The sequence below is a fragment of the Tamandua tetradactyla genome, chromosome 10 (assembly GCF_023851605.1).
Source record: "Tamandua tetradactyla isolate mTamTet1 chromosome 10, mTamTet1.pri, whole genome shotgun sequence".
NCBI classification, from domain to species: domain Eukaryota; kingdom Metazoa; phylum Chordata; class Mammalia; order Pilosa; family Myrmecophagidae; genus Tamandua; species Tamandua tetradactyla.
Window position 1 is genome coordinate 23,506,956 of NC_135336.1, and position 27,392 is coordinate 23,534,347.

Below are 27,392 nucleotides of genomic sequence, written 5' to 3' on the forward strand. Positions count from 1 at the left end.
CACTTGGAGTCCCCTTGATCCCACGAGGTAGGTAGGCATGACTTTACATATAAGGAGAGATTAATTTGCTGAAGGTCACAGAGCCACATGTAGTCGTGTCAGGCCTAGCTGACCCAAAGTCTGTGCTCTTGCTGCTGCACCACTCTGTTGATGCCCCTTTTGCAGCTCTGCCAACTAACAGGAAGCATGGAGGGCTACAAGTAGCTGAGAGGTACCCTGTACTGAGTCGGGGACCTGACTTGTGGTCCTGCCTCTCTGATGTCCAGTGTCTCCCTCTCATCTCTGCTCTCATCTGCCACCTACAATGGGAGGACTCTACTTGATGCTTTCTACATCTCTTCCATTTCTTATAGACTGTTGGGATAACCTGGTGATTCTTTTTACTCTGTACTTTACATCTTTAGGAAACCCATGAGTTCACAGGGTTTAATCTCAGAAACAATGACACACAACCAGATCATGGGGTACCTGGGAAGAGAAACCACTCTGCCATGTGCTGTGAGTAGTGCTGAGCTGGCACAGCTGCCAGGGAGGACAGTCACTTTCTGAGTAAGATCATGAATATTTTTAAAAGGCATCTTTTTTCCACAATAAAGACAGCAAAAAAAAAAAAAAAAAAATTCTGAGCACTGTAGTCTTTGTCAAGTTGCATGTCTTTATAAAAACAACCTCACTTTGCATAGTATGAATAGAGAACAATATAAGCGGTGACAGGATAAGGAAGATGAGGGTTCTCACTTTTTTCTGCAACGTTACTAGTGGACAGCCTTGACCCAAAACACGGTGTCTGCAGTTTCCCCAACTCTGTGACTCTGAGATGTGTTTCTACAAATATTGAGATATGTTCCCTTTCCTCATCCATGAAAGGGAATGCATTAATCACTGTACATTTAGGTACAAATTAATAGGGAACATAACAAGTGAGATATGCACTTCATAAGATTTGAAAATTGCTAATTCTCATCTCTTTTCTATTCATTACCCATGCCTTTTATCCTTAGTGTGTGTTACACTGTTTGAAGAAAAGTTTTTAAAGAAATGTATAAGAAAATACACGGATTAAATAAATTTAACACATACTGAGTAGAGACTGTAGACGCCACCCCTCCTCCTCCACATATACAGCTGTGACGGATAGGTTCAGGTGTCAAGTTGGCCAGGTGATGAGGCCCATTTGTCTGGTCAAGACTGTTGCTACAAGATTATTTCATGGTTGGTTGATAAACGAGAAGGCTGGTATATTAAATCATCAGTGAGTTGATTGCATTTGTGGCTGGTTACATCTGTGATCATCTAAGGACATGTCTCCTGCAAACCATATAATCCAATCAGTTAAATTTGAGCCAATCAATGGAAGATTTTTAAGGGAGAAGAGAGAATTTTCACTTCTTCAGCCAGCGAACTTATCCTATGGATTTGGGACTCTTGCATTCCTATGGTTGTGTGAGATACTTTTTTATAAATCTTATATTTACAGATACCTCCTGTGGGTTCTGTTTCTCTAGAGAACACTGACTAATACAACACCCAATTCGCTTCTCTCCCTTGACCCCCCAAATGCTGGCAGCTAGATGTCTACCTTCCAAGCAAGATACTAGAAAACTACCAGCCCAAAGGAAGACTTAAGGATGGTTTCCCAACAAAGGCCTGCCCGGATTCTTTTATCATAACACTAAACTTGATGACCCATAGACAAACCACTGAACCTCCAAAAAATATTATTTTTCACTTTAATCATGAAAAGACAATCAAGGATCACCAGTCATCTGAGGAAATTCTCCAAAATGAATGACAGAAACCAAAGCAAACAAACTAGAAAAAAATAACTTGGAGGATTCAGAGACAATACAGGAAAAATAACTTAAGAACAAACACACAAACATCCTGTCATTAGTAACCTCAGAAGAGAAGTGAAATAGACTCCTTGCAAAAAAGAAACATTCAGAGCACAAAAATCAGCTATTGAAAGTTAAAAACATGATAGCAGCAATGAAAAATACTTTAGAAAGGCTGGAAGATAAAGTTGAGGAAATCTTTAAGAAATGGAACTAAAGAAAAAGAGATAGAAAATGGGAGAGAAAGACAAGAAAATAGAAGGGTCAGACTAGAAGATCCAACACTGGGAACCCAACCTCCTAGAAAGAAAGATTAGAGAAGTAGAGGAGGAAAAAAACCCAATAAGTATTGTAGAAAATTTCCCTGGAGTGAATGGTATGATTCCAGATAGAAAGGTTCATCTGAGGGATAATTGCAATGGATGAATAGGCATTTCATTACAAAATTTCAGAATACTGGATATAAAGAGCTTCCAAAGAGGGAAAACAAATAGGTCACATATAAAAGACAAGGAGTAAGAATACTTATAGATTTCTGAAAAGCAACGCTGGAAGCCAGAGACAATGGAAAATTATTTCCAACCCAAAAATTCCATACCAAGCCAAATTATCAATAAAGTGGGATAATAAGATAAAGACATTCTGAGATACATAAAATCTCACTAAATTTACTTCCCACATATCCCTTCTCACAAAGTTATGTGAGAATAGGTGCCACCAAAATGAGGGAGTAAATCAAAAAAGACACATACATGGGACACAGGAAATAGGAAATCTGGCTCAGATAACTGTTGTATAAAAGACAGGGTTTTAACTCATTTTGCTTGGGGCAGGTTTGAAACTTTGTGTCTAAGGACAGTGTAGGAGTCCATATTTGCAAGTATCTTTCCTTCTGTAGTGAACAGGTAAGCATCATGAAAGCCAGTGGCACCTTAACTTACCAGATTCACAATGATGCTGGCATATTGGGTAAGACTGAAGACTGAGACACAAATAAATATATTTCTAATACGAAGGGTTACACTGAAGACTGATGTCTTTATCATCTTAGCAAGGGTCTCCTGATCCCCTTAGACTATGGTGCAGAATAAACCCAAATTTACCAGAATAGGGTGAATATATATGTGTGTGTTTATATATGTGTATAAATATATGCTTACATATAGGGACAGTGTATTTACAGAAGGATACATAAGAAGCTGGAGATAAGAGTTGTGTCTGGGGAGAGGAAATGGGTGTCTAGGGAAAAGGAACATGAGGGAACAGTCTTTTCACTATTTATCTCACTATTCCTTCTAGTGTTTTGGATAGTATCCCAAGTAGGAGATGGGGGAATGGGATTAGTTGAGTGGTGACTCTCATTTTTTGGAATGAGTGAAACACAGCTTGAATGCGAAATGAAGGGTAGACGGTAGAGCTGGAGGAATACTTGCCTGGCCTGGTGATGAGCAAATGGGACAGGAAGGTGGAGGTGGGCAGTGGGTGCAGAAGGAAAGGAGAGAGGGAGGTAGTCAGAGATGACTCTCTGCTGTCAAGCCTGGTTTAACAAATGTCAGGACATTGAGTAGATGAAACTGATTTCAGTATGACAGAGGGAAAGAGAGTCAATTGCAAAAGAATAATGAGTAGCAGGGACAGAGAGGGAGGGTTGGAGATAGTGAGTATGGTTCATTTTCCCTTTATCTGAAAGCTCATTTACATTGGCTTTATCATATGCCTTATCATCCACAGCTTTTGGTCCTATAAGATGATGGAATGGCCCATGGAAAATTTAGTGGCAGGTCCTCAAGAGGTCACAAACTTGGGAGCTGAGAAAGATTCAGCATAGGCAGTCGACCCACAACCAATCATAATGCACTCTCTCCTATAGTCAGAAAACACAAGACTGGGAAGAGTCTTGTGTGTGAGGGAGTGACACTGCATATTATTTTCCCCAACTCTGCCACTTACTAAGTTGGTGACCCTGGGTAAATCACTTAACCTCTCTGTGCCTACTGTCAGCAAAATGGGCATGATGTCCCATTACCTATATCACAGGGTAGCTGTGATGATTAAATGGCATAAAGAGTTTAAACATTTGTTTAGAAGAGTTCCTGGTACAGGGCAAATGTACAGTACACGTTGGCTAGTAGTAATAGTAGTAGTATACTTAATGACCTCTTTTAATCTTTTTTTGCTTTCTTTCTCTAAAACTTTGAAAATAGCAGGTCTAAAGAATTTAATAGACTAAGGGAGGGATGTTTTCACAGAAGAAATGTTGATGTTTCATTCAGACTTTGTGTTTGAATATGTTTGAGGCATAATATGGGTTTCATTGGTGAAGTCAGACAAACCTCTGCCTTCGCAGAGTCCAAACTTTATTTTTCAGAATTGTTCTCTATAACCCCACATGCTGTATACATTATAAATTCACATATGCAATTATTTTATAATCCAGGTAAGCAAAATAAAATGACTGCCTGCATTAGGCATTGCCAGGACAGACACCTTTCTGAGAAGGGCTTTTCCAGAAGACGAAAACAACTGAAATTGAGAAATTGAAATACACCCTACAAAACTGCAGAAAAGCAATACCAGGTAATAAGCTGGTTTTGGTCCAGTAGAGACAGCTTGCCAGATGGACAAGCACACCATTCTAATCAATGTATTTCTGCTCTCCATTTCACACGACACCCCCAACCCCACCCCATGTAAAATATCAGCCAATCAGAATATTTCTTCCCTTGCTTCCATATTCACCCTACCTGAGCTTCTCCTTTCCACTCTCTTGGAAATTCATGAATCACTCAATAAAGCTGTGAGATTCTAAATTTCTTTATAAAGGATATTTTCAAAGAATATTTTCACAATAGGCTTTGGGAAAACTAATATATGTACTTAGTTTAATATTGAATCATACAAAATGTAACAAACTAAAAAGCAAACATTCCTTCCTTAAGTCGGAACTTCCCAGTTTTCCTAAGAAACAACCATTCTTATCTGATTTTTAAAAAAAGTCTCATTACTGAGATAAATATACAGAAGTGTATAAGTCCCCCTTTGTTATATGACTATTAAGGGAGAGAGGAAGGTGGAGAGATTTGGGATAATGCAGGGGCTTCAAGCCTGGAGTACTGAAAGATGTAATATGAGGATAGAGAGGTTAGCATCAAACTATAAGGTTGAGGAGTACTATTGAAGTGGAAGCAGAAAATGTAGGCTTTTAAATCATTTTAATAAAAATTTATTGAGAACTTTCCATATGAAACAGACTCAAGAAGCTTAGATGCCAATGAAAGCAGGTGCAGGGCACAAAAAATGGTGATATTACAAGGATAAGCTTGGGTGGCAAAGCAGTTTACAACACTTTAGGGTCTTCTATGCAGAATATTTATAAAATTTCTTACTTAATTGGTCTTTCCTTTTTCCATAAATTCAGAAGAAGGAAAGAATTATCACTTCTATTGGGGTGAACACAGAAGACTTTGTGGAAGAGAAACTTTTTCATGTAGGACTTGAATATTGGATAGAAATCAAGGCCCAGCTCATAATGCTCCTTGTTTTTAACCTTATAAGTTTTGATTTAGGTTTTCTATATGTGTCGTTCAAATGAAGTTTCCCAAATCTCTGAGGCTGAATGGTATTTTCTTTCTAGGCCAAATTCTCAGCCCAAAGTGTTTTTCTCCCCACCTGTCAATCAAGTAGGATGGTCAGTTTTATCCATGCCAAGTTCCCAGGGAATCTGCTGAAGCTTTTAATGGAACCCTAATTCAAGGCCCTTTTCCCTGGGAAACAAACGGTTTCTCTCCCCCTTTCTATATTTTGAACAAAAGTCCTTCATTTCTCTCTCTTAGAAAGGGGAGAAGATGCCTCTTTCAGAATACCTCCTCCCCATCCATCTGTCCTCCCTCTCTGTGTTTTGGGGTCCCCATATTCTAAGACATGTCTTTATTTTGCTCTAGTTTTCCTGGAACATAACAGATTTCTCTGTTTCTTGAAGCCTGGAATGTGCAGGATTATGGGGTGTTCCCCGCTTGAACGGATCACGGGAGCTTGAGCCTCCCAAAGTTCTCTTTAGGTTTGGACTAAAGCTGTTCCACCCTTTAGCGATGCCTCCTTAGAGCCAGGGTTTCTGGACACCTTTCTATTGGGCTAGTTTATTCCTCTCCCGTGGCCAGTTTTACTGCCATTGCCTTGAGCAGAAACAGTGCTCAGACACAAGTTCACTAGCCCTACTCTGGGCCAGCTGATATCCTCGTAGGACAAGCAAGCTGCTGGGTAATACTCCACAACTTTCTCAGCCATGAGCTGACAGATTTATAAGCCCCCCCAATTCATCCCATCATCAAGGTCATCACTCTCCACTCAGCTCTGCTCCTGGCCAGATGACACATCACAATCATTTGGGGGCCCTCAAAAACTTCAGCCAGGCTTAAGTCCATTTGCACACACTGTCCATCTGTTGCCTGTTCCAAGTCTGGTCAGAGGACTGGCCATCTCGGTGACATCTCTGTTGGTCGAGATCTTCCTTTCTTTTTCCTCTCTCTCTCTCTCTCTGCTTCTACCGAGTATCGTTATCTCTCTGTTGGCTCTTGCACAGTTGTCCCAAGTCATCAAATCAGTCATTTCTTCAAGAAGAGAAACAGGGTTCATAGCCCCTTCCTGTGTTATTCAGTCCTCGCTGCTCTGGCATATCCCCCTGGATGTGGGCAATAGCCCACATGGAAACGGCTTCAGGGTCCAGAAGCGGTTCCATCTCTGTCTCTTCTGATTTCTCATATTTTTTAGCCAGCTCACTGTGGCTAGCACACTAGGCCACTATTTTTGTTACTGAACCTGAGTGAGGAGTGAGCACTCTTTAGCAAGGGGCAGGTTTTACCCCAAGGAACAGTAATTACATTATTATAGCTATATTTCTTTATATTAAAAAATATTAACATTAAAACTACAAAGACATAAAATATATACATTCCAACCAGACTGAAGAGGTAGTTGTTCAGTTACTGGTTCAGTTACAAGATGAAGTTAGACACTACTTTAGAATTCAAGCCCACAAATGTACTCTGAAATGGGAAAGAAGCAGTTAGAGAATTAAAATGTTCTCCTGGCATAGGGAGAACTGGCATAATAGAGAGGCTATTTTACTTGGAGAGAGTCCCAGAGCCCACATTCTTATGAACAATAATATTTTCTCGCCTTTTGGGAAGAGTTAGAAAGACAACAAAAAGTTGGCTAAAAAGTTGCTAAGAAAAGAGTATAAAAATTGATAATTATATTGTAATTAAAAAAATGTATAGCATTTTTGTCTCCTGAGGGTGTCTTCAAAGTGCACTGTGTTCTTCATCAGATCTTTCAGGTGCCTGGCCTTCTACTCTGGAAAAATAGTTTAGAAAAAACAATCAAGTGAGATTCCACATTCACCACTTCCTTTTTCAAGTTTCCAATGATAGGGCAGAATGGAGGGGAGCGACTGCAATAGCAAAGGTGAGAACGAAGCTATTGCAGAGAGAGGTGGAGAAGGCAGAAGAAAAGCATCCTGGTCCACACTGTCTTCCATGTTTCCTTTAACAACTACCTTGTTGGGGGGGATCTGGCCTTGCCCGTCTGATCTAAGCTAATTCCTTGCTGTCTTCCCTCTGCAGAATGTCCCAAACCATTTCTAAGCTGAATCTGCTCAGGGCAGGTAGGCTCACAGCATCCCGGCTCACCCTCAAGGACACCTAGAGTCAGCCTTGATGCTAGAGCCACAGAGGCTGGTGTATCCAGACGAGTGCTGGACCTGCTCGTGTCTCTGCACCCTGACATCACCATCTGGACTGGATTGCTCTGACCCCTTGATCATGCAACCAGAGTCTTGATATTTTTGAGAGCCCAATTCCTCAGATGGGACGGAGGTACAGACCATCTGTTCACAACATGATGTAAAAGGACGACCACCAGCACCCTTCACTTACTCTTTCATGCATGCATTTATTCTTTCAACAAATATTTATTGAGCACCTACTATATGTCAGGAATTGTGTGAGGTGTTGGCAGCACAACAATAAACTAAACTGATATGGTCTCTACCCTCTATGGAGTTTAATAAAATAATTACATAAATGTGTAATATATGACCTCTTAGTGTTATGCAGAAAAAGCACAGGGAACCACGTAATACTGAAACAGGGACATGATCTATTTTGGGAAGAGTTTTTAAGAAAGTGCTGCTTAAGCTGGGATCTGAAGGATGAGAAGGAATTAACTAGGTGAAGAGGTGGCAGAAGAGCATCCTAAGCAGAGGGCACAGCAGATACAAAGACATGAAGCTGGAGGGAGCATGTTATCACTCCTTACTCTTTCATATATTGTTATGCATACATAAGATATCCACTAGTCCGAGAACTGTACTAGTTATAGGGATTACTATGGTGAATAAGATGCAGCCATTGACCTCCAGGAACTCCCTGGAGCCTGGAGCCTGGCATAGCTGAGCCCAGGTTGACCACATCAGATCCCCTCAGTATTGCATTTTACTTGACTAGAACTACTTGCTATGTCCCTTGCACATCGTGTATGGGACATCCTGCCCTCCATTTATAGACAGGACATTTCTCTTCAGGTCCAAACTAGTCTCACTTTTTGCCCTTCTTCACTAGACCATGTTTGCTAAGGTTTCAGCATGCCTCGGGCTTAAAGCTATCCAAATTATACACCCTCTGGGGATCATACCTCTGTCAACAACATTGCAGAACTCACCTTTCCTCAGTCTTTTGGCTCTCTTCTTCCTCCACTCTGATAGTTTCTGAAAATGAACAAAAACAACCTCAGAAAACGTATTGCCCGTATTGCTAAGTTTAAAGAGATGCCAAAGTCCTAGCACTGGAGAGAAAAGTCATTGTGGCCTTATTTGTGGACCAGGTGGTTACTTAAAGGATGCGATTTCAGGAGAACTGGGAAGGAATCTGTTGCTTCCAAAAAATAAATGCCTTCCTCTGCTCATTGTGACTTAAGTTCTAATGCTGGAAATAAGTTTTTCACTTAAAGCTTTATATTTCCTAAAATAAAATACCACTGGGAGGGACCACACTTTTAGCTTTAGCAAACATGCTTTTCTGAAAGCAAGGCTTAGAAGGAGGAAGAAAATGTCTCGAAGACCCCTGATGCCTTAACAGATTGGCCAGCTGGTGCTACCATGTCCTGTACAATGTGGCATGGTTCAGGTCCGGGTGGGAAATCTTTAGCTGGCTAGACCTCCCAAGGTCTGAGTTGCTGGTGGTATGAATTTACTACTAATGCGGCTTGGGGTATAAATTCCTCTAGGTTGACATTGTGATGGTGCTACTGTCTCATAGTAGGAGTTGTCAACCTGAGTGTCCAGGGAGGAATGCAGGGACTGTAGAAATCATCTCAGCAAAATCCCCCGATAGTTTTGTGATTCAGTGTTTACTAAATAGAATCTTTGTGAACACTTTTAATCATTGGTGATTTGTGTGTGTGTGTGTGTGTACGTACATACATACATACATACATACATATGTGTTGAGGCGTAATCAATGTACAATATAATTCAATCATTTTCAGCATCGTGTTTGATGCGTGTGTATACAGTCATATAACCACCAACAAACTCGAGATGCAGATTATTTATATCACACACACCCCAAATTCCTTTCTGTCCCTTTCAAACAATCCCTTTCCCCCATCCAGTCCCCTGGAAACTGCTGATCTGCTTAATATCACAATAGTTTTGTCTATTCTAGAATTTCACATGAATGTAACCATATAGTATATAGTCTTTTTAAGGCTGGCTTCTTTCACTCAGTATAATGCTTTGAGGTTCACCCATGTTGCATGTTACCTGCAGTTCATTCCTTTCAGTAGAATTTCACTGTATGCATATACCACTGTGTGTTTATACATTCACCATGGTGAAAAGGTGAAACTTTAGTTTGCTATTTTTTGGTTGAAAAAAGTTGCTCTGAAAACTTGTGTAGATATGTTTTTGCTTCTCTTGGGTAAATGCCTAAGATTCCTGGATTGTATAGCAGTTCACGACAGTTTCAATTGCTTCACATCCTTGCCAATACTTGATATCATGTCTTTAATTTTAGCCATTGTAGTGGGTATACAGTGATAGCTCACTGTGATTTTAATTTGCATCTCTCTAATTACTATTTACATTGCAACTCTGCTTATTTGCCATTTGCAGCTCTTCCTTTGTGAAGTATCTGTTCAAATTTTTTATCTTCTGTTAAATGGATTGTCTTTTTATGAGACTAGTAAGAGTTCTTTATATATTCTACACACAAGCCTTTCATCAGATATTTGATTTGCAAAATTTTTCTCCTAGTCTGTGGTTTGACTTTCCATTTTCTTAAGAAAGTCTTTTGAAGAAATAACATTTTCAATTTTGAAGAAGTCCAAATTATCAATTTTATCTTTTTTATGGTTTGTTTATTTTGTGTTCTAGCTAAGAAGTTTTTGCTTAATGTTACAAATGTTTTCTCCTATGTTTTCTTTCAGAAGTCTTCTAATTTTAATTCATATTCAGGTTTACTATCCTCTTCAAATTATGTTTTGTGGGTAAAGTAAGGGTATATGTTTATCTTTTTCCATGTGATATCTAATCGTCCCATCACCATTTGTCGAAAGACTATCTTTTCTGCATGGAATTACCTTGGCATCGTTGTTGAAAATCAATTACCAATATACATGTGAGTTTAGTTTTTGAGTATCTATTTTGTTCCATTGATCTATATGTCTGTCCTTTCACCATATCACATTCTCTTGATTATTGTAACTTTATGGTAATTCTTGAAATTAGGTAATGTAAATCCTCCATCTTTGTTCTTTCTTTTCAGAATCGTTCTGACAATTTTAGGTCCTTTGCATCTCCATAGAACTTTTAGAATCATCTTTTTAATTTATACTAAAAAACCTGTGAGGATTTCAATTGGGATTGCACTGAATTTATAGATCAGTTTGGAGAGGATTTACATCTTGATAATATCGAGTCTCTTCATCCATGAACATAACATATATTTCCATTTGCTGAGATCTACTTTAATTTCCATCAGCAACGTTTTGTTGGTTTTGGTATAGAGGATTTTGTGCTTATTTTGTTAAATTTATTCTTAAGGCTTCAATTTGATGCTATTATAAGTAGAATTTCAATTTTTTTCACTGTCCAATCGTTTGTTGCTAGGATATAGAAATACGATTGATTTTTATTTTTCTTTTGACCTTGTATCCTGTGATTTTGCTACTTACTCATTAGTTCTAACAGGTCTGTTATAGATTCCTTAGGTTTTTCTATAAACATGATCATATCATCTGTGAAAAAAAAACAGGTTTTTTTTCTTCCTTTCTAATCTGTCCACCTTTTATTTCTTTTTCTAGCCTTGTTAAACTGGCTGGGACCTCCAGTACAATATTGAACAAAAGTTGAGTGGACATCCTCGCCTTATTTTTGAGCCCGGGGGAAAAGCATTTGGCCTTTTTATTACTAATTATGGTAGTAACTATAGAATTTTTTAGATATCTTTTATAAAGCTGAGGAAGTCCCCTGTATTCCTAGTTCTCGAAGAGCTTTTCTTTCTTTGTTTATTGTGGGCATTCATTTTGTCAAGTGCTTTTTCTGTAACCATTGAAATGATCACATGGTTTATGTTTTTTTAGTCTGTCAATATGGTGAATTTTATTGGTTGATTTTTGAATGTAGGCTCTACCTTAATTTCCCGGGAGAAAACCTGCTTGATCCTGATGTATTACATACTTTTAACTTACTCCTAGAGTTTGTTAAAGATTTTGGCGTCTATGCTGACAATGGATGTTTATAGTTTTCTTGTAATGCCTTTTACTAAATTTGGTATCAGGGCTCCCTCTGCCTGCAGAGTAGCTTGGGAGCTGACTCCAGGAAGTAAGATGGGGAGGAATTACAGGGTTCACCCATATTTTCCCTTCTGTCAGGGACCGCAGTCCTTCTGCTATCCGCTGTCCAATGTCTACAGTTGTTTCATGTATTTTGTCTTGTTTCTAGTTGCTTATGGCAGGAAGGTGATTCCCATAGTAGTTAATCCCTCATGGGTAGAAGCAGAAGTCTATTTCTTCTATATATTAAAAGAGCTTTAATTGCTAGAGAATTCTTTCTCATTTCCTTAGAACTTCTTGTAACCTTCATCCACTGATATGCTCTTTGGTGCCACACTGGTTAAACATAATCTTTGTACCCTGTGGCCACTCTTCTAATATTTGAAGATAAAAAGTTTGTGTCCTCCCCAAGGCTTCTTTTTAGGCTAAGCACCCTCAATTACATAAGCTGTTTCTCATTTGACTGAGATTTCAGAGACTTTGTACAAAGTTTCTAATTTGTCAAAGTTTCTTTTAATGTTTGGTGTTTATAGCTGAATATAGTATTTCAGATGTCTGTAGTCTAACACAGAATAATTAAATTATCCTTTCACATTTGTGACAAAATCATCACTATTTAAAAAAAAAGCCTCTATTAAGTAATGAAAGCAAACCATAAAAAGATTCTAAACTTTTGGATTCCAAATTTAGCACACTGAAGGGCAGTTTGATGATATCACCAACTTTCAGTTTTTAAACCCTGTGAAGGTTTCTGTTTAAATGTTGATTTATTCTGGAAAGGATGCTGCCCTTTTAGGAATCATTCCTGAGAAAGGCTGAGACCCTTCTAGGGTTTGTTCCAGGGAGGTAAGTTTTTGAAAATTGTTGGTTGCTAGGGCCCTAATACATACAGATTTCAGTCACACAAGACCCAAAAGGGGAAGTAAAATTTCAGGAGATGGTTATTTTAGTCTTTCTCCCCACTGGGTAAACTGATAGGGTAACTTCTGATGGGTAAAAGACAGTAATTCATATTTACAATTTCTCATGTCTTATCTGCCCTATTTGGCAAAACAAAAAAGAGAAGAGAGATTAGAAGCCAGCTAGAAAAACCATGGCATTTCCCTTTTATTCATGCTAACAGACAAAGTGAAGTAACTCTATATGATTTAGGCATAGAAAAGCTGTAATTAATTAACAAACACAGGAAAGGACATTTGGTGCCAGCCTAGTTTGAGGGCAGGTGGATTAACAGGAAGCCCCAGTTTTTTGAGAAATTCTTCTGGTTATTGGTCGCTTGTATCTCTGCGGACCGATTATGACTGTTTCCATGTCTATCTGTTGGCAGAATCCAGTTCCTTGAGGATGTAAGTCAGACTGAGATCCTTGCTTCCTTGCTGACTGTTGGCTGAAGGCCATTCCCAGCTTCCAGGGGCTGCTCATATTCCCTGGCTCCTGGCCCCCTTCCTCCATCTTCAAAGCCAGAAATGGTGGGGTTGAGTCTCTCTCAAGCTTTAGAATTCTCCTCCTTCTTCTGCCTCATCTCTATAACCCACCTGGATAAAGTTCTCTAACTCATGTGATTAAACTGGGCCTACCTGGCTAATCAGCATCTCGAAGTCATACCCTTACTTTCATCTTCAAAGTCCCTTTTACCACATAGAATAATATATCCACAGCTTTTGAGGATTGGGACATGGTCATCTTTGGAGGGGAGAGTCATTACTCTGCCTGCCACAAAGCTCATGCCAGAAGTGTCCCCAAAACCAGTGCAGATATTGCTGAAGTTACAGATCCCAAATTTACAACCTCACATCTATGTGGGATGGTTACATGGTTCATCTCCCTTGCTTTAGTGATACCAAAGATCCTCTCTTTGACCAAAATCATTGGTACTGTCTGACCAAAGAAATTTTTCCTACCAAAATTCTTTATCATATTCTTGGAAGTCATATATGTGCTATGCTCTCTGCTATTATCTTCTGCCTTCTGCCACTCACAGGCCATTCTGACCATCTCATTTGCACACACAGCTTCTTTAACCCTCTGCCCACATTTCTCATGTGCATACATATATGCCATTTAATTCCTTTATCTAGTCTCCTAAAATTTTCTGATTGCCTCATGAGGGAAGAAATATGCTTATTCTCTTCTCCATCCCTTCTTCTTAGTTTCCTGTGTAAACTGTTTATTTCAAGCAATTTAGGATACAGGTTATTCACAAGCTGAAGGTTGCTTTTGCACATTTGGCTCATTCTAAATGGCATGAATTTGAAAGAAAGAGAAGCTCAAAATTCTTGCCTTGAGAAGCCAAGCTTGGACATGCATGATATGTATGTATGTACATCTGACCTTGTGCTCTGAATTTTATGCTTTTATAGCATAGAAATTTCTCAGCATACCCTGTAGTTTGGCAGTTTCAATGACTCTGCAATGTGCTTTGTATTAATTTATTGAAATTTGTTAATCATCCCCCTAGTCCCTATTCTTAAAATGCAGCAGGATGAAATGAAAGACTGCTAAAGTCCATCTATTTTGTGGACTGATTGTAAAATCAGTACAGTAAATCCTTAAGTAAGATACTGAACATCTTGTGCTTTTTACCACGAGTGAGTAAGAAGGTGTTATGGGTTGAATTGTGTTCCCCAGAAAGACTTGTCAAGTCTAACCTCCAATCATATGAATATGACCTTATTTAGAAATAGGGCCCTTGAAGATGTAATCAGTTATGATGAGGCCAAAATGGATTAGTTTGGGCCCTAATCCAATATAACTAGTGTCCTTATATGGAGAGGGAAATTTGGACACAGAGACAGACATAGAGAGAAGAAGACCATGTGAAGATGGAGGCAGAGATTGTAGTGATGCATCTACAAGACAAGGAATGCTGAAGATTGCCAGCAAATGTCATGTGATGTTTAATTTCATACGTCAACTTGGCCAGGTTATGGTGTCCAGTTTTTCCTTGTCAAACACTGGGGCCTAGTTTTTCCTGTGGAGGAATTCCGCATATGGGAATAGCATCTATGAGCGATTGACTTTAAGTAAAGGAGATTATCCTAAGCAATACAGTCAGGCCTCATCCAATCAGTTGAGGTCTTAAAAGGGAGAGGGTTTCAGGAATGAGAAAGAACTCTGCCTCAAGACACCACCCTCCACTCTCTCCTGACCTCCTCCCCTACAGACTTCAACTTCACTCCTCCCTGAATTTCTAGCCTCACCTCTGCCATCCATGTGGAATTCAGACTTGCTAACCCAAAGATCACATGAACCAATTCCTCCTCTACAAGTTTCAAAGCTGCTGACGCCTTGATTTTTGATTTCTAGCCCCCAGAACTGCGAGACAATAAATTTTTGCTTTAAAGTCACCAAGTCTGTGGTACTTTGTTACAACAGCCCTAGGAAACTAATACAGTGGTTTACCTTAATTATTAACACCAACCAAACCAACTACTACTGGAGGCAATTATCGACACAAAGTCTGAACTTATTTTAGAATCTAACCCAAACCAGCCCCAAACACAAACAGGCATGGGATTATTATGAAGTCAGGAACTACTTTTCCCCCTCACTACATATGTGCCTCTTGTACAACAGAAGCCAGCAAGGAGGTGTTCAGGGCAATGCTGCTCACGATAACAAAACCATGGGAACAACCTAAGTGTCCAACGATATAAGGTTGGTTAAATAAATTAAGGCATATCCTCATCATGGAATATCTTGCTGCCATTTAAAATAATACTGTAGAATGTTGTTTAATGATTTTGAAAATTTTCTTGCTGAATTATAAAACAGTATATATGATATTATTCAAATTGTGGAAAACAAACAGTCGTTATGATATTGTCCCAATTATGGAAAATAGAATATATATATGGAAAATATACCAACTGTTATGCAACCAAAATGCTGTCTGCATAATCATTTTTTCTTACTGATGGAATTATAGGTGATTTTTATTTATTGTATATTCAATGATGAATATGTATGGCTTTGTAACTAGTAGAAGTTAATATTATTTTTTAGAAGACAGTGGAGGGTGGACCATGGTGGCTCAGCAGGCAGAGCTCTTGTCTGCCATGCCGGAGACCCAGGTTCAATTCCTGGTGCCTCCCCATGCCAAAAAAGAACGGCAGTGGAAAACAATTTCACAGGAAACCTACACTGCCCCCAATCATCTCTGCTTGACCACATAGCACCTAGAAATGTTTTCACTATTTTGCTTTATTGGATTCTCACAATAACCTCATGAAATAAAGTGAGTAAAGCAAGTAATAACTTTGCTTTGTCTGGAAACCAGAAGTACACTTGGAACCTCAGATTAGAAACATTGCCTTCCCTACAAGTCCAGAGCTGCTGGGTCCAATCTACATGGGTTCTGAAGGCTGAGGGAAAACCTTTTCCTCCATTAACTTGCTGACTTTTTGCCAGGCTGGGCTCCTGACTCGGTAGTCAACTAGCTCTAGAGGCAGCCAATGAACAAGTAGCTACAGGGTGGCAACTGCAGAGAGGACAAGGACTGACTCACCACATTCATGACCTTCATGAGAGCGGTCCGGCTGCTGCTTCTCTCTCATCAGTCTTATTAGCTTTTTTAGAAGGAGCACTGCCCAACATACAATGACCAACGATAGAAGTGTAAATCCAGCAATCTGGAGGATGTGGTTTCTATCAGTCCTGGGACTATCAATTGGCTTTGGACCTAGAAATGACCACAAGGTTTCAATCAGCCAGGAAGGTTGTTTATAAAAGGTTTATCTTTGCTGCTGTTCTCTTTATTGAGCAGCCAGGCTCAAGGCCAGAAGAGCCTGAAACCCTCAGCAGCTAACTAAGAACCAAGCAAGTGCTTCTGGGAAAATGCCTGTGCTGGGCTGTTTTCCCGTCCCTGAGCCTGGGATGATACTGGCCATGTTCTGGAAGAAGAGGGTCAATCTAGGTGGGCCCTGGGTTCTGGCATCTGGGTAAGGTATTCATGCTGAAGCGCTCAATGTACTGTTATCTGTGCAACCTCCTGCTTCTCCAGCTCCATATCTAGTCACTCCCCAGGGCCTGAAGTTTTCCTTAAAATGACTCTTCCATCCATCATCAATCTCTAGATCAGGCCACAGACATATCTCACCTGGACAAATGTAATGCCTCCTAATAAGCCCACCACTTCTGGACACTTTGCCACTAAAGCTCCCCAAACACATGATTTGCAGCTTATCCTCACTACTAGAAAACCCTGATAGCTCTTCATATACTGAGAAACAGGGTCTGAATCATCCCAGCCCTCCTGTCTCAGAGGCTTCCAGGAAGTCAGGTCTTGCTCTTTGGCACAGGGACACCTAAGTTTCTATGAAGCTAAATACAGGCTTTGGGGGGAAAACTTAGAACTGAGTGCTTCACTTTATAGACATATATGGGAATGGTTCTGGTAGTTAATACCAAATTACAGGAAAACAAGATCAGTTGACCTCAGATTAGCTGCAGTTTCTTGACACTGGTCTTTTTCCTGGGCATTGCAAGGCCATATTCTCCACCTTTTGAGTCTGTCCGTGAGCCTACCTGAGCCTGCTTGGCATTCCCAGAAAAGAAAGTTCTCCTTGTTAACATGAAGTCTGCTACCTTCTGACAACCAAAACTGTGCCCTGACTCAGCATCTAATCTATCTCTGATCAACCCATAAACTATGGACACTGAGAAGCAAGTCCCTTCTTCCTGCGGCAGCCAGCACTGAAATATTTCTGACCATTGATGGCTAGCTGGGGTAGTTAGGGCAGTAGTTGAGAAGTAACAGAAAGGTGAGCCACAATGAAGTTACAGATGGTGGGAGCCATGGCAGAGGGCCACAGGGCATATCATGTGTGATGTTGGTGGCTCCAAGAAGGTGTCAATTTCAGGGATAGTTTGGGAGAGTCTTCTATCAGGCCAGGAGAAACTGTAGCAGAAGCAATTAGGAAAGGCTGGGCAGCTTCACCATTTATCAGACCCTCAAGAGGCTGAGTGTCAGAGAGAGGAAGGAACTCAGAACCAGGAGCGAGGCTTGGCCCAGCTATAGGGCTTGGCTAGTGGGGGGTTGGCCCCAGGGGCTGTCCGTAGAGTTTGTCCATAGGACAAATTATGTCTGAAGAATGAGACACCAGGAGAAAGGAGGCAAGCAAAGTGAGGGGGTGGAGAGAGGAACTAGATGGATGCCATAGGAAGACCAAGGCAAACAGAAGGCCAGATGGGTGGGGAAAGGTCAGGATCAGAACAAGCAGAGATGTGGGCTATATGGGTGCAGAGTGCCTTGATTCCAGGAGAGAATGTTGCAGCTAATGCCCCTCAAAAGTGGGGTTTCTGATGTGGACAAAGATTCCCTCCAGGGTAAAGTTGGGATTTTAAAGTGGCAGACTCTTTTTTAGTGGATATGTTTCCTCCAGCTGGAATGATCCTTGTACTATAATATGAACATACCCAAAGCCTTTCTACCCTTGAGTCTCTCCTTGCCACATGTCAGTGATGCCCACCCCTGCCCATGTTAGATACTGCTAATCCAGTGTGCTTCTTTCACCCTCTGAGCCTGGATGCCATCTCAGAATTCTTCTGCTCAGGGAACCACTGCCATTTTGAGTACCTGGAATCTAAAATGCCCTCCCCTCTCTTCACCACACTTATTAAGCCCACCTATTTCTTTTATGGTGTTATCAGGTCCCACTTCCCTCAGGGAAGCCTTCCCTGAGCTTTAAGGGTCTTGCCTGTTTCTGAATGCTTATGAGACTAATTATTAGCCCATCTTGTTACAACTATAGTCACGTATTTCCATGGGATATCATTTAGATTCTGATTCAACCTTTCTAAATTCCAGTTTTTTATATGTACACACTTTGGTTTTCTGATTCCATTGGAAGTTTCTCAAGAGCAGAGACCCTGTGGAATACCATTTAGTTTTTACCCCGACAACCAACAAAGTCTACAATGGCTCTCTAGTTATAGGAAGTTCACATATATATGCGTATATATGTATGATATGTATGTGCGTGTTTGTGCATGTGTTTCAATAAATGGAAGAATTGTAGCTTGATGGAATCCTGGATTTTCTGACTTAAACTTCTGAATCTTCCATCCAACAGTAGCCCAAAATACCAGGTCAGTTATCAGGGCCAAGAACACATTTCCCTGAGTGCAGCACAGGTTCGTAATTACTTGGACCCTGTGTTACTCAGATGAAGCAAAAGTACCCCATCTGGATCCTTCCTGATAGCACCATTAAATGGCCAAATTGAAGGTTTCCTAGCAAGCAGGGGACACTGTGAATGTTCTGTCTTCATCATTTGTGTATAATACATAATGAAAGAAATCATCTTGGGAAGCAGTTTTACCTATAGAGAAAGGCTCGGAGTGAAGCTCTGTCTCAGGTGGCTCAGGTTGCAAGACACAGATCAGGCTCACGTTGTTTGTTTCATGAGGGACCAAAAAAGACAAGCTGATGGAAACGTTGTACAGTTCTGTGCCATTATCTTGAGATTTCTCCATGAAAACACCAGGCTTGGTAGTTGCATTCTCAGTTTTATACAAAAAATACATCTCCTTAGGTTCTGGGTAACCTCGTATAGAAGAGCAAGTCAAATTTATGTCAGATCTTCCTGTCATATTAGAAATTTGCTTTATTTCAGGTTGACTGAAGTTAGCTGAAAGCAGAACAGAGATATAAAAAAATAATCAGTCTAAATTTAGATGTAGCTCTAACAGATCTAACAAATAACTAGGTACCTGATCTGGGAATTCATTAGGGGCAAATTTGGGAGCCCCAGATTGTCCTAAAGTGGAGCCTCAACCTCTGGTGAGAGCCACATAATGACCCCACATTTATTTTCCAAGAATGGAGTTTTGGGCCATACATACTTCCTGCCTATCCAAACCAAGGGGATTCTGTTCGAGAGACGGCAGGGTTGAAACTGAGTCGCCAAAGATTCATAACTGGATCATTATTCCAGGGGGGTGAAGTCTTTGGAAGGAAAATGGTCTGACTTAGGACCCAAGTGTCCCATTCCAGTTCACCAAATAAAAAGCAGATTGAAGCTAAAGTCCCATGAGGAATGAACAGAGTTATGGGCTGGCATGTCTGGGCCTTACTTTCCAGAAACCCAAGCATGATGGTGGTGAGTAATTGGGGCTTTTGAATTTAGACATTCAGAATACTTTTGTTTTTGGCATTAATATCAAAGTGTCTTCATCACATACTATAAGAAGAAGACCAAATCCAGCCTTTTTTTAGGGAAAATGCATGAACCTGATGAACACAGTCCTTCTTTTGGCTTTACCATTCAGGTTTTCATGGCTGTTGGGGATCACTGGCATCTGCCCTCTAGACTTTTCTTATTTATCTTCTGCCAGCCAAATCCCTTGCTCTCCTTCCATAGTTACCAGATAATTTGACAATTCTATAATTTAGTTCATTGATTCTTAAAACTTCAGTCATTTACATACCATCTAGACATATTTTGATCTATCAGTTTACTGCTTAGGCACTCTGCTGGCAACTTCATGTGTTCTGGAGAAGGTGGCGTGCCATGGTGTAACTACTTCAGCAACATCTTAAACAGTATTTGTGAAACCACAGGTTAGATGAGTTATGCTTTTCCTAATATGCATTAAAATAATGACAAAATTGCTAAAATTTTCTTTTAAAGCTGCTTTCCTGTGTCTCACCTAAAACATGTCAGCTTCTTCCAATGGTACCTGGCCTTACCTTTGAAAACTGACTGAACACTTGGTTAAATGTTCCAAAAGTCTGTGGTGTGATCAGGGCTCAAGGGGAGAAACTTTTCATTCTATTTTTGTTTTTGCCTCTGCTTTACTCTGTATTGTCAGGATGGGTATTGATCTGCTTTTTCCATTTTCAACAAAACTAAATATTCCACTCCTGGTTATTTAACCTAGAGAAATAAAAGCTTATGCTCATATGAAAAAACCTATACATGAATGTTTATAGCAGTTCTATTCATTATAGCCCCAAAATGTAAACAACCCAAATGTCCTTCAGGGGATGAATGGATAAACAACAGAATGCAACTCAGCAACAAAAAGAAACAAGTTTTTGATTCATGCAACAACTTGGATGAATTTTAAAGGCGTTATGTTGAGTAAAAGAAGCCAATTTTAAAAAAGTTCCATACTACATGACTTCATTTGTATGGCATTCTCCAAGAGACAAAACTATAGAATGGAGAACAGGGATTTTGGGGGCAGAAAGGGTGAAATTATAAAGGGTTAGCATGAGAAGTTTTAGGGTGATGGAAATTTTGTATTTTCTTTACAGTGGTGGTTACATAAATCTTTACATGTGTTAAAATTCATGGACCTGTGCATCAAAAGAAAAATAGTTAATTTTATTGTATGATAATTAAAAAAAAATCTGTAGTGTCTCTTAAAAGCCTCGCAAAGCAAAGAAGACTGTTTTCTCTGTTTCTGGATTCTGTTGGTTGAGTTATTTCCCTTCTGTCTATGATATATGGTTGGGGCAGCAAACAACTCATAAGCAACCTACAGGAGGTTGGAGGGAAAACCCAAATCGGTCAACTGCAATCCTTTCTAGGAGCTCTGAGAAATTTTGGACCCACAGAGAACATGCCTGTAAAAGAGATCTGAGGCCTTTAGGGTTATATAAATTTAGTAATGCCCAAATTACCTGTGGTTTCCACTTAGCCACTTTACCTTCATTCAAGTTGACTCGATTTTGCTCCCAAAGCAGATTCTTACTGATTCTTCAGAAGCAAACTATAAAAAGTACAAAGGACTTTCAGTTCCCTACTCCCAGACCCTGCATTCCCTTCAAATGGACTTCCTAGAAATGGCTGTTCTCTGCTGTCTCTCCAAAGGTCCCACCCAGTTTCTCTACTCATTTGCAGTATCTTCTGAGAAGGTCAGGGATCTGAATGGACATGCCATTGAGCACATACCAAATACGGAGAGGTCACAATTCTTCTGGTGGATGTGAACTAGTCCTTTGGGTCTTTTATGATGGATGAAACATTGGTACAAGCCCTGGTCTTTGATCTGAACGCGGTGGAGGTGCAGGACCCAGTTCTCCCGGTCAAAGCTGGTACGGCTCACATATTTGGCATCAACGTTGTCAGGTTTCTCTTTGCCTAAGTATTGCTCATACAGAACCAACTTTTCCTGGTCCTGCCAAAACACTACCAGTTCACTCAGGCTTATATTTTGAGGGTTTGTAAATTGACATGGCAGGTCGGCAGTGTCGTTGAAGTGAGCCCGTCTCTTCACCGTAGCAGTAGTACCTGAAAAGGGAAAGGTGGAGATTGGGAAGATGAAGTAGAGGAAGGAAAAAAAAAACCAGCCTCTGTGTTCTGTGTATATAATACCCTAGATGCTATCTTATCAGTAATGATACCAAATGAACTAGATATCAAGCTCTGGAACTATGCATACATGATTGGCATTTTTGTACTGGTTCCACTGCTTAGCAAATGTGTGGACTTGTACAAATCGCAACCTCTCTGGCCTCAGTGTTCCTCATCTGTTTAATGAAGGGGTGAACTATAGTTCTGTGAACTTAAGCCCCAAGACAGGAGAAATAGGCAGTGTTAGACAACTCATTCACTCACTTATTATCTTCCTACAACCTGAAATTTGTTCTCATCGCTATAGCTGTTTCAGTTTCCATTACTTCTCTGACATCATTAAGGCCCTTTCCCTCCCCACCCCTCTCCTAGCCCCTTATTCCTTGGCCTTACTGTGGTGAAGAGACTGTTGATAATGATAATAAATTTGATATACTCCTGTCATTATGCCTCATTATTTGGGGGTCATATTGATAATATTTTTGAAATTCAAATAGCTCTCTTTGAGAGCTACTATTCCTCCCCAGGGCTACTACTCCCATGACCAACTTGCCAAAGAATATAAGAAGATTTGGAAATGACCCAAAAGTCAACCTAAGCCTCTATTCTCAGTGACCTTTCTAAGCCCCTTCTCTTTTAGGGATCAGAAAGAGAACTGGGCAAGTACAATGGTTGTTTTGAGATTGTGGTGGTCAGAGTCCTTTAAGGCACATGAATGAAATGCTGGAAATGAAACATAGAAGGGAAGGTGAGGATGAGCTTTGGGAGTGCTGGGGAAACCCCAAGAGCTACAAACTTGGTCTTCACAGTATGCATTCTCCCTGGAAAATTTTGACAACCCACAGGGAACATGCTGGAATAATTCAGAGAAAGACTTTATTCCCTGAGGTCATACATAATTGGGGGTTGTGGGAGGCATTTGGGCCATCAACTCCTTAAAAGTAATTATGGGGTTTGTGAGGGACCTTTACTGGGTCACAGAATTGCTTGAGACTTAGCCAAGAAATTAAGTAGTGGTAAGTGAAAAGTACAGGGTGAGGGGGAAACGCACTTTCTTCATCAATATGAAGTTGAATAACTCTTTGGGGAGGCAGTTAGGGTAGATTCTATATAAAGCTTCATCATTCAGGATCTCAATGAAGGGATGTTGACATTAAGGAAGAAAGTGGGGGATGGTGAGAGAGATGGAGGATTTCATTTCAGGTGTTCTTTGGGGGGAGGTGAGAAGTTAAATTGATCTGACCCATTTCCTCTAAAAGGGAACAGAAGGATAAGTACCAGCGATATTCACTTTGTTAAATTGGATTGTGTGCAGACCGGCCTTGTGAGAACTCACAAGCAGGGTGATTGATGGTGGCCTTAATCTCTTAGAGAAAGGCACTCCGGACAGAAAGTTGAATCCCTATCTTATTGCATTACATTCACTAGAACATTGTGAAGCACATGAAAAAATGTAGCATCTGTACAGGAAGGAGGAAGGAGAGAAAATCTACCTGGGTGCCCAGAGAAGTGAAAGGGGGACCTAAAGAAGAGTCACCTGGATTTAGCAATTATCTTACAAGGCAAACCTGGGGATCCTAAGCGCTTAATGCTGTTGCAAGAGTGCCACCTGCTGTTAAAGCTTCTAGCAACTTTCTTTGAGGAAACTATTCTGATTTTATCCCTAATTTACCTTATGATAACATAATGGAGAAACCAAACACAGGGTGGAAAATCCTGCTGGTTAATGGTCAATGTTGTGCTCCATGCCTTCTAGACCTAGAAATGATTTTGCCTTTGGCTTCTTGTTTAACAGCTGTTTCTCTGGAGAGCCTCATGGCAATTTTTCTCCTTCCCACCTACTCTCTCTGCTCACAGACCAGTCCATCCTCTCTGACCCAGGCCTTTATCCCAAAAGATTAAGAGGGCTTTCTCCTCCACCCGTCCTACTGCACCCCTCCTCGCCTACCAAGCGAACATGTGGTCTGCAAACCCACAGCCTGGCCATCACTTGGGGGCTGATTAGAAATGAAGACTCAGGCTCCATCCCAGAACCACTGACTCAGAATCTGCATTTTAACCAAAGCTCCACGTGCACATAAAATTTGAGGATACCACTCTAGGACTCCTCTGCTCCTGTCTCCCGAGTGGGATGGAGGAGATAATGACAGGAAAAATTTGTGTCAATCCACTCCTCCCCAAACTTCCTCTTCCCACACTGAGTGGAAATCACTCTGAAGGCCATCACAAATAGAACTGAAAGTATTTCACAACCGATATTCTGTAGCTTCTCACCAACCACTGGCTTCCATGACGTGACTCAGAGCTTAGCATGGGGGATCCTGTGAGTGCCCTCTCTGAACACAAAGGGGAAGATAAGGTCTGTTTTGTCCAAACGGTTTCAGGACCCACTTTGGTGGGTAAGCAGAGAGAATCTCTCCCTTGCCAGCACTTGGCTAAGAGAAATGGTCTGGGTCTCCTCATGAATGGCCATTGTGATGTCAGGAGCTGGGTGCTCCAGAATCCAGCTCGATAACACCCCTCATCAGCTAGGAGAGTTTGTTTCAAAGGGTACTCAAGAACTTCCTCAAAAAATGGAATGCCATGCAAAAGCTTTGGTCTGCTAATTTTGTCAGGACTCTGACCCTACCTGGGACTTCTCTGGCCGCTATTTCGAACATATGTCATATATTCAAGGGTCATTTCTTGCTCCTGTTACCATGTTCATCTTTCCTCATGACTTTTCCTAAGCTTCCTCCAAAGCTTTATCAGGTTTCTGGTAATTGTAATGAACTCTTCCACGTCCTCCACCTCTTTATCAGATATTTCCTCCAAGGTCTTACTTTAATTGAAATCTATTCCTACCCAAAGGAAGCCATTTACTCTCCAGCCACTGCTTGGTTTCATGCTTCAAGGGCCCTTGAGCAACATCACCTGTCTTTTGAGTTGCCCCCACTCTTGCTGCCGTTAGCTACTAATCAGTCATCACTACCCCTTGCTTACTGAGGATTTTGGCATTAGATACCATGTCTTTTTTTTCAACCAATTATTGCCATCAATTTTGGTGATTTCATCATGGATGAGTTCACTGACAACCTTGCTTCAAAATTCTTTGAGCTCTCCAATTCCAAAGATCTTCATTCACATGCTATTTTAGCAGTCTGCCTCTCATAACAAAGCCTAAACACTACCACCAAGAACAGCTCCACTCCTAGACTCTAAACCCCATTGTACCTATCTCTGTCCACAACCTCCTGTTTCTACAGATTTCACACTTCTTACTTTTCTATGTCTGTTCTTCGACTTCAAGACCTCATCCTTAACCATTCTAGACCTATAGTATTGCACTTTCTAATAGAATTCTCTGGCTATTGAGCATTTGAAATGTAGTTATTTAGATCATTCTATTGCAAGCAATTTAAAAAAAAACAACTTGCCCTTTTGTTTCTCTGCAGAATTCATCCTTCAATATCTACCTTCAATCTACATATCTGTTCTTATAGCTGAATGGTTGAGCAATCCTAGAGGAAATGATTCAATTGTGCAGACTGGTGACATTACAAATCTTAGTCTCCAACCTCACTGAATTTGGTCTCAGTCCCTGCTCACTGCCCTTTTCCTACCTTACAACTGTTAACTTAAAACTCATTCCTTCTGCTACTGCTTTTAATTTCTCTTTCTCTTAAACTGCCACCTCCACTCCTAGCCTTCCACTCACACCTCTCTAATAAAACTCTCTGGCATAGGATGCCAGCGACTTCCCACCATTGTGTCTGTTCTTGGTCCTCTCGCTTTCCACCTGCTCCACACTCTCCCTGGGTGTTTTCCTCTACCCTATGGATTCAATTGTCAAGTATGAGCTAATAATTCACAGATGCTAATCTCCAGCCCATAATTTTCCATAGAGCTCCAGACACCCATATCCAACTGCCTGCTGGATGCCTCTATCTAGACATGCAATAGATACTCTCTTCCTCTCCTTTAAACTGTCCTCTCCTCTATCTCAACGAATGGTTCCTGTATGTATGGCTATCCATTATCATCTGCCTTACCTACAGACCTTTCTACAGACCCAAGAAGGTCTACACAGGTGTGACTGAGGCCATCTATAATTACTACAACCAGGGCTGAATGGTATGTTAAGGTCAGGGTCAGCATAAAGCAAAGAAAAATGGCAATAAGAGAAAAAGAATTTCATATTTATCCAGAAATCTTGAGGCTTTTATCTTTTAGGATACTAAAGATGGATTCTCTATTACAAGACAGACGGTTCTCCAGGAGTTTTGATGGCCTGGATATTTCTGCTAAGACTAGCTTTGCTTCGATTCCATGCTCAATTTGCATACTATTATACATATCTGCTATACATATATATAATGTATATTTATATTTTGCAGATATGTAATATCTGCATATATTTTGTAAAACACTAATCTACATGAAATATGCTCTAAAATATATAAAGCATATTATATTACATAAAGCACCTCATAATATATTTAAAATGCAGTTTCTTTGGAGTACATGCCATCAGACTATACCGCCCACTAACTCACATTGCTGTTGTTAATCCTCCTCCTCCTAGATGACCTCCTTTTTACTGAAAATTTCAGCATCTGGCTTGCTGCTGTCATCTTTTCCATCACTGCCCTTGTCATATTTCTAGGTGATTTCAACATTCCCGTACACAGTGGCTGGCCACTCACTCTCTTGTCCCCTTCCTCTCCAGTGACCTTGTCATTTACTCTGCCCCAGCCATCTTCTCCCTGGACCAGATCCCAAACCCTATTGCTACCATAACACCTGCCTCAAAATTTCAATTTCAAGCATTGTGGCCACCATCTCCTGCCTGTTCATTTCATTCCTTCAGTTACCACCACTCTATCAATCCTTCTGCCTCACTGGGATAGATTCTGAATCTCAGCATTTCTTACCATATCTGCAGGTATCACCCTAGGCAAGCCACCTTTCCCTATTGATTGGACATTTAAAACTGCCTCCTAATTGAGCTCCCTGCTTTCATCCTTGCCACCAGTCTAGTTCCTCAATAACCAAAATAATCCTATAAAATCACAAGTGCAGTTTCAGTGGGCCTTTAACACAGGTCTTGAACTCTCTGCCCAGTTCAATCATAAAAAAAAAATAAGTCTGTCTTCCTGTTTATTGTTGATCTTGAAACAAGGATGACAAAACTGCTTGGTTTATAAGCAAACCACTATGAGTGCATATATATCTATATTATTTCCCCTGCTCCAAAGCCCCTGATTCTTCCCGCCACACTGACATTTATATGCAAATTCATCCCCATCACACTGAAAACTATATCCAAAGTACTTCCATGGTCTACAATGCCTCATGTAATCTTGTCCCTGGTGCTTTCAGACTTCTTCCTTCACCTCTGCTCAGTCAGCACTGTGGCTTTCTGTTCCTCTACTGGGGCAGG

At 40.5% G+C, this 27,392-nt stretch overlaps 1 protein-coding gene across 6 annotated transcripts in view; it reads right to left on the reverse strand.

The window, feature by feature from the left end:
* Nucleotides 1-963: 963 nt before the first annotated feature.
* The window catches only part of CD86 (CD86 molecule), a 71,616-nt gene continuing 45,187 nt past the window's right edge, over nt 964-27,392 (reverse strand). For 2 of the 6 annotated variants that reach the window (XM_077118163.1, XM_077118164.1), the window contains 5 exons: nt 21,569-21,907; nt 18,989-19,297; nt 16,174-16,347; nt 8,553-8,598; nt 7,072-7,187 (listed from right to left, as the gene is read on the reverse strand). In XM_077118163.1, the coding sequence (XP_076974278.1) occupies nt 7,136-7,187; nt 8,553-8,598; nt 16,174-16,347; nt 18,989-19,297; nt 21,569-21,907 (920 nt within the window). In that variant the 3' untranslated portion in view covers nt 7,072-7,135. Of the gene's footprint in view, nt 1,309-7,071; nt 7,188-8,552; nt 8,599-16,173; nt 16,348-18,988; nt 19,298-21,568; nt 21,908-24,248; nt 24,769-27,392 lie in introns of those variants that run through there. The other 4 variants (XM_077118167.1, XM_077118165.1, XM_077118166.1 and 1 more) reach the window with 4 other exon arrangements.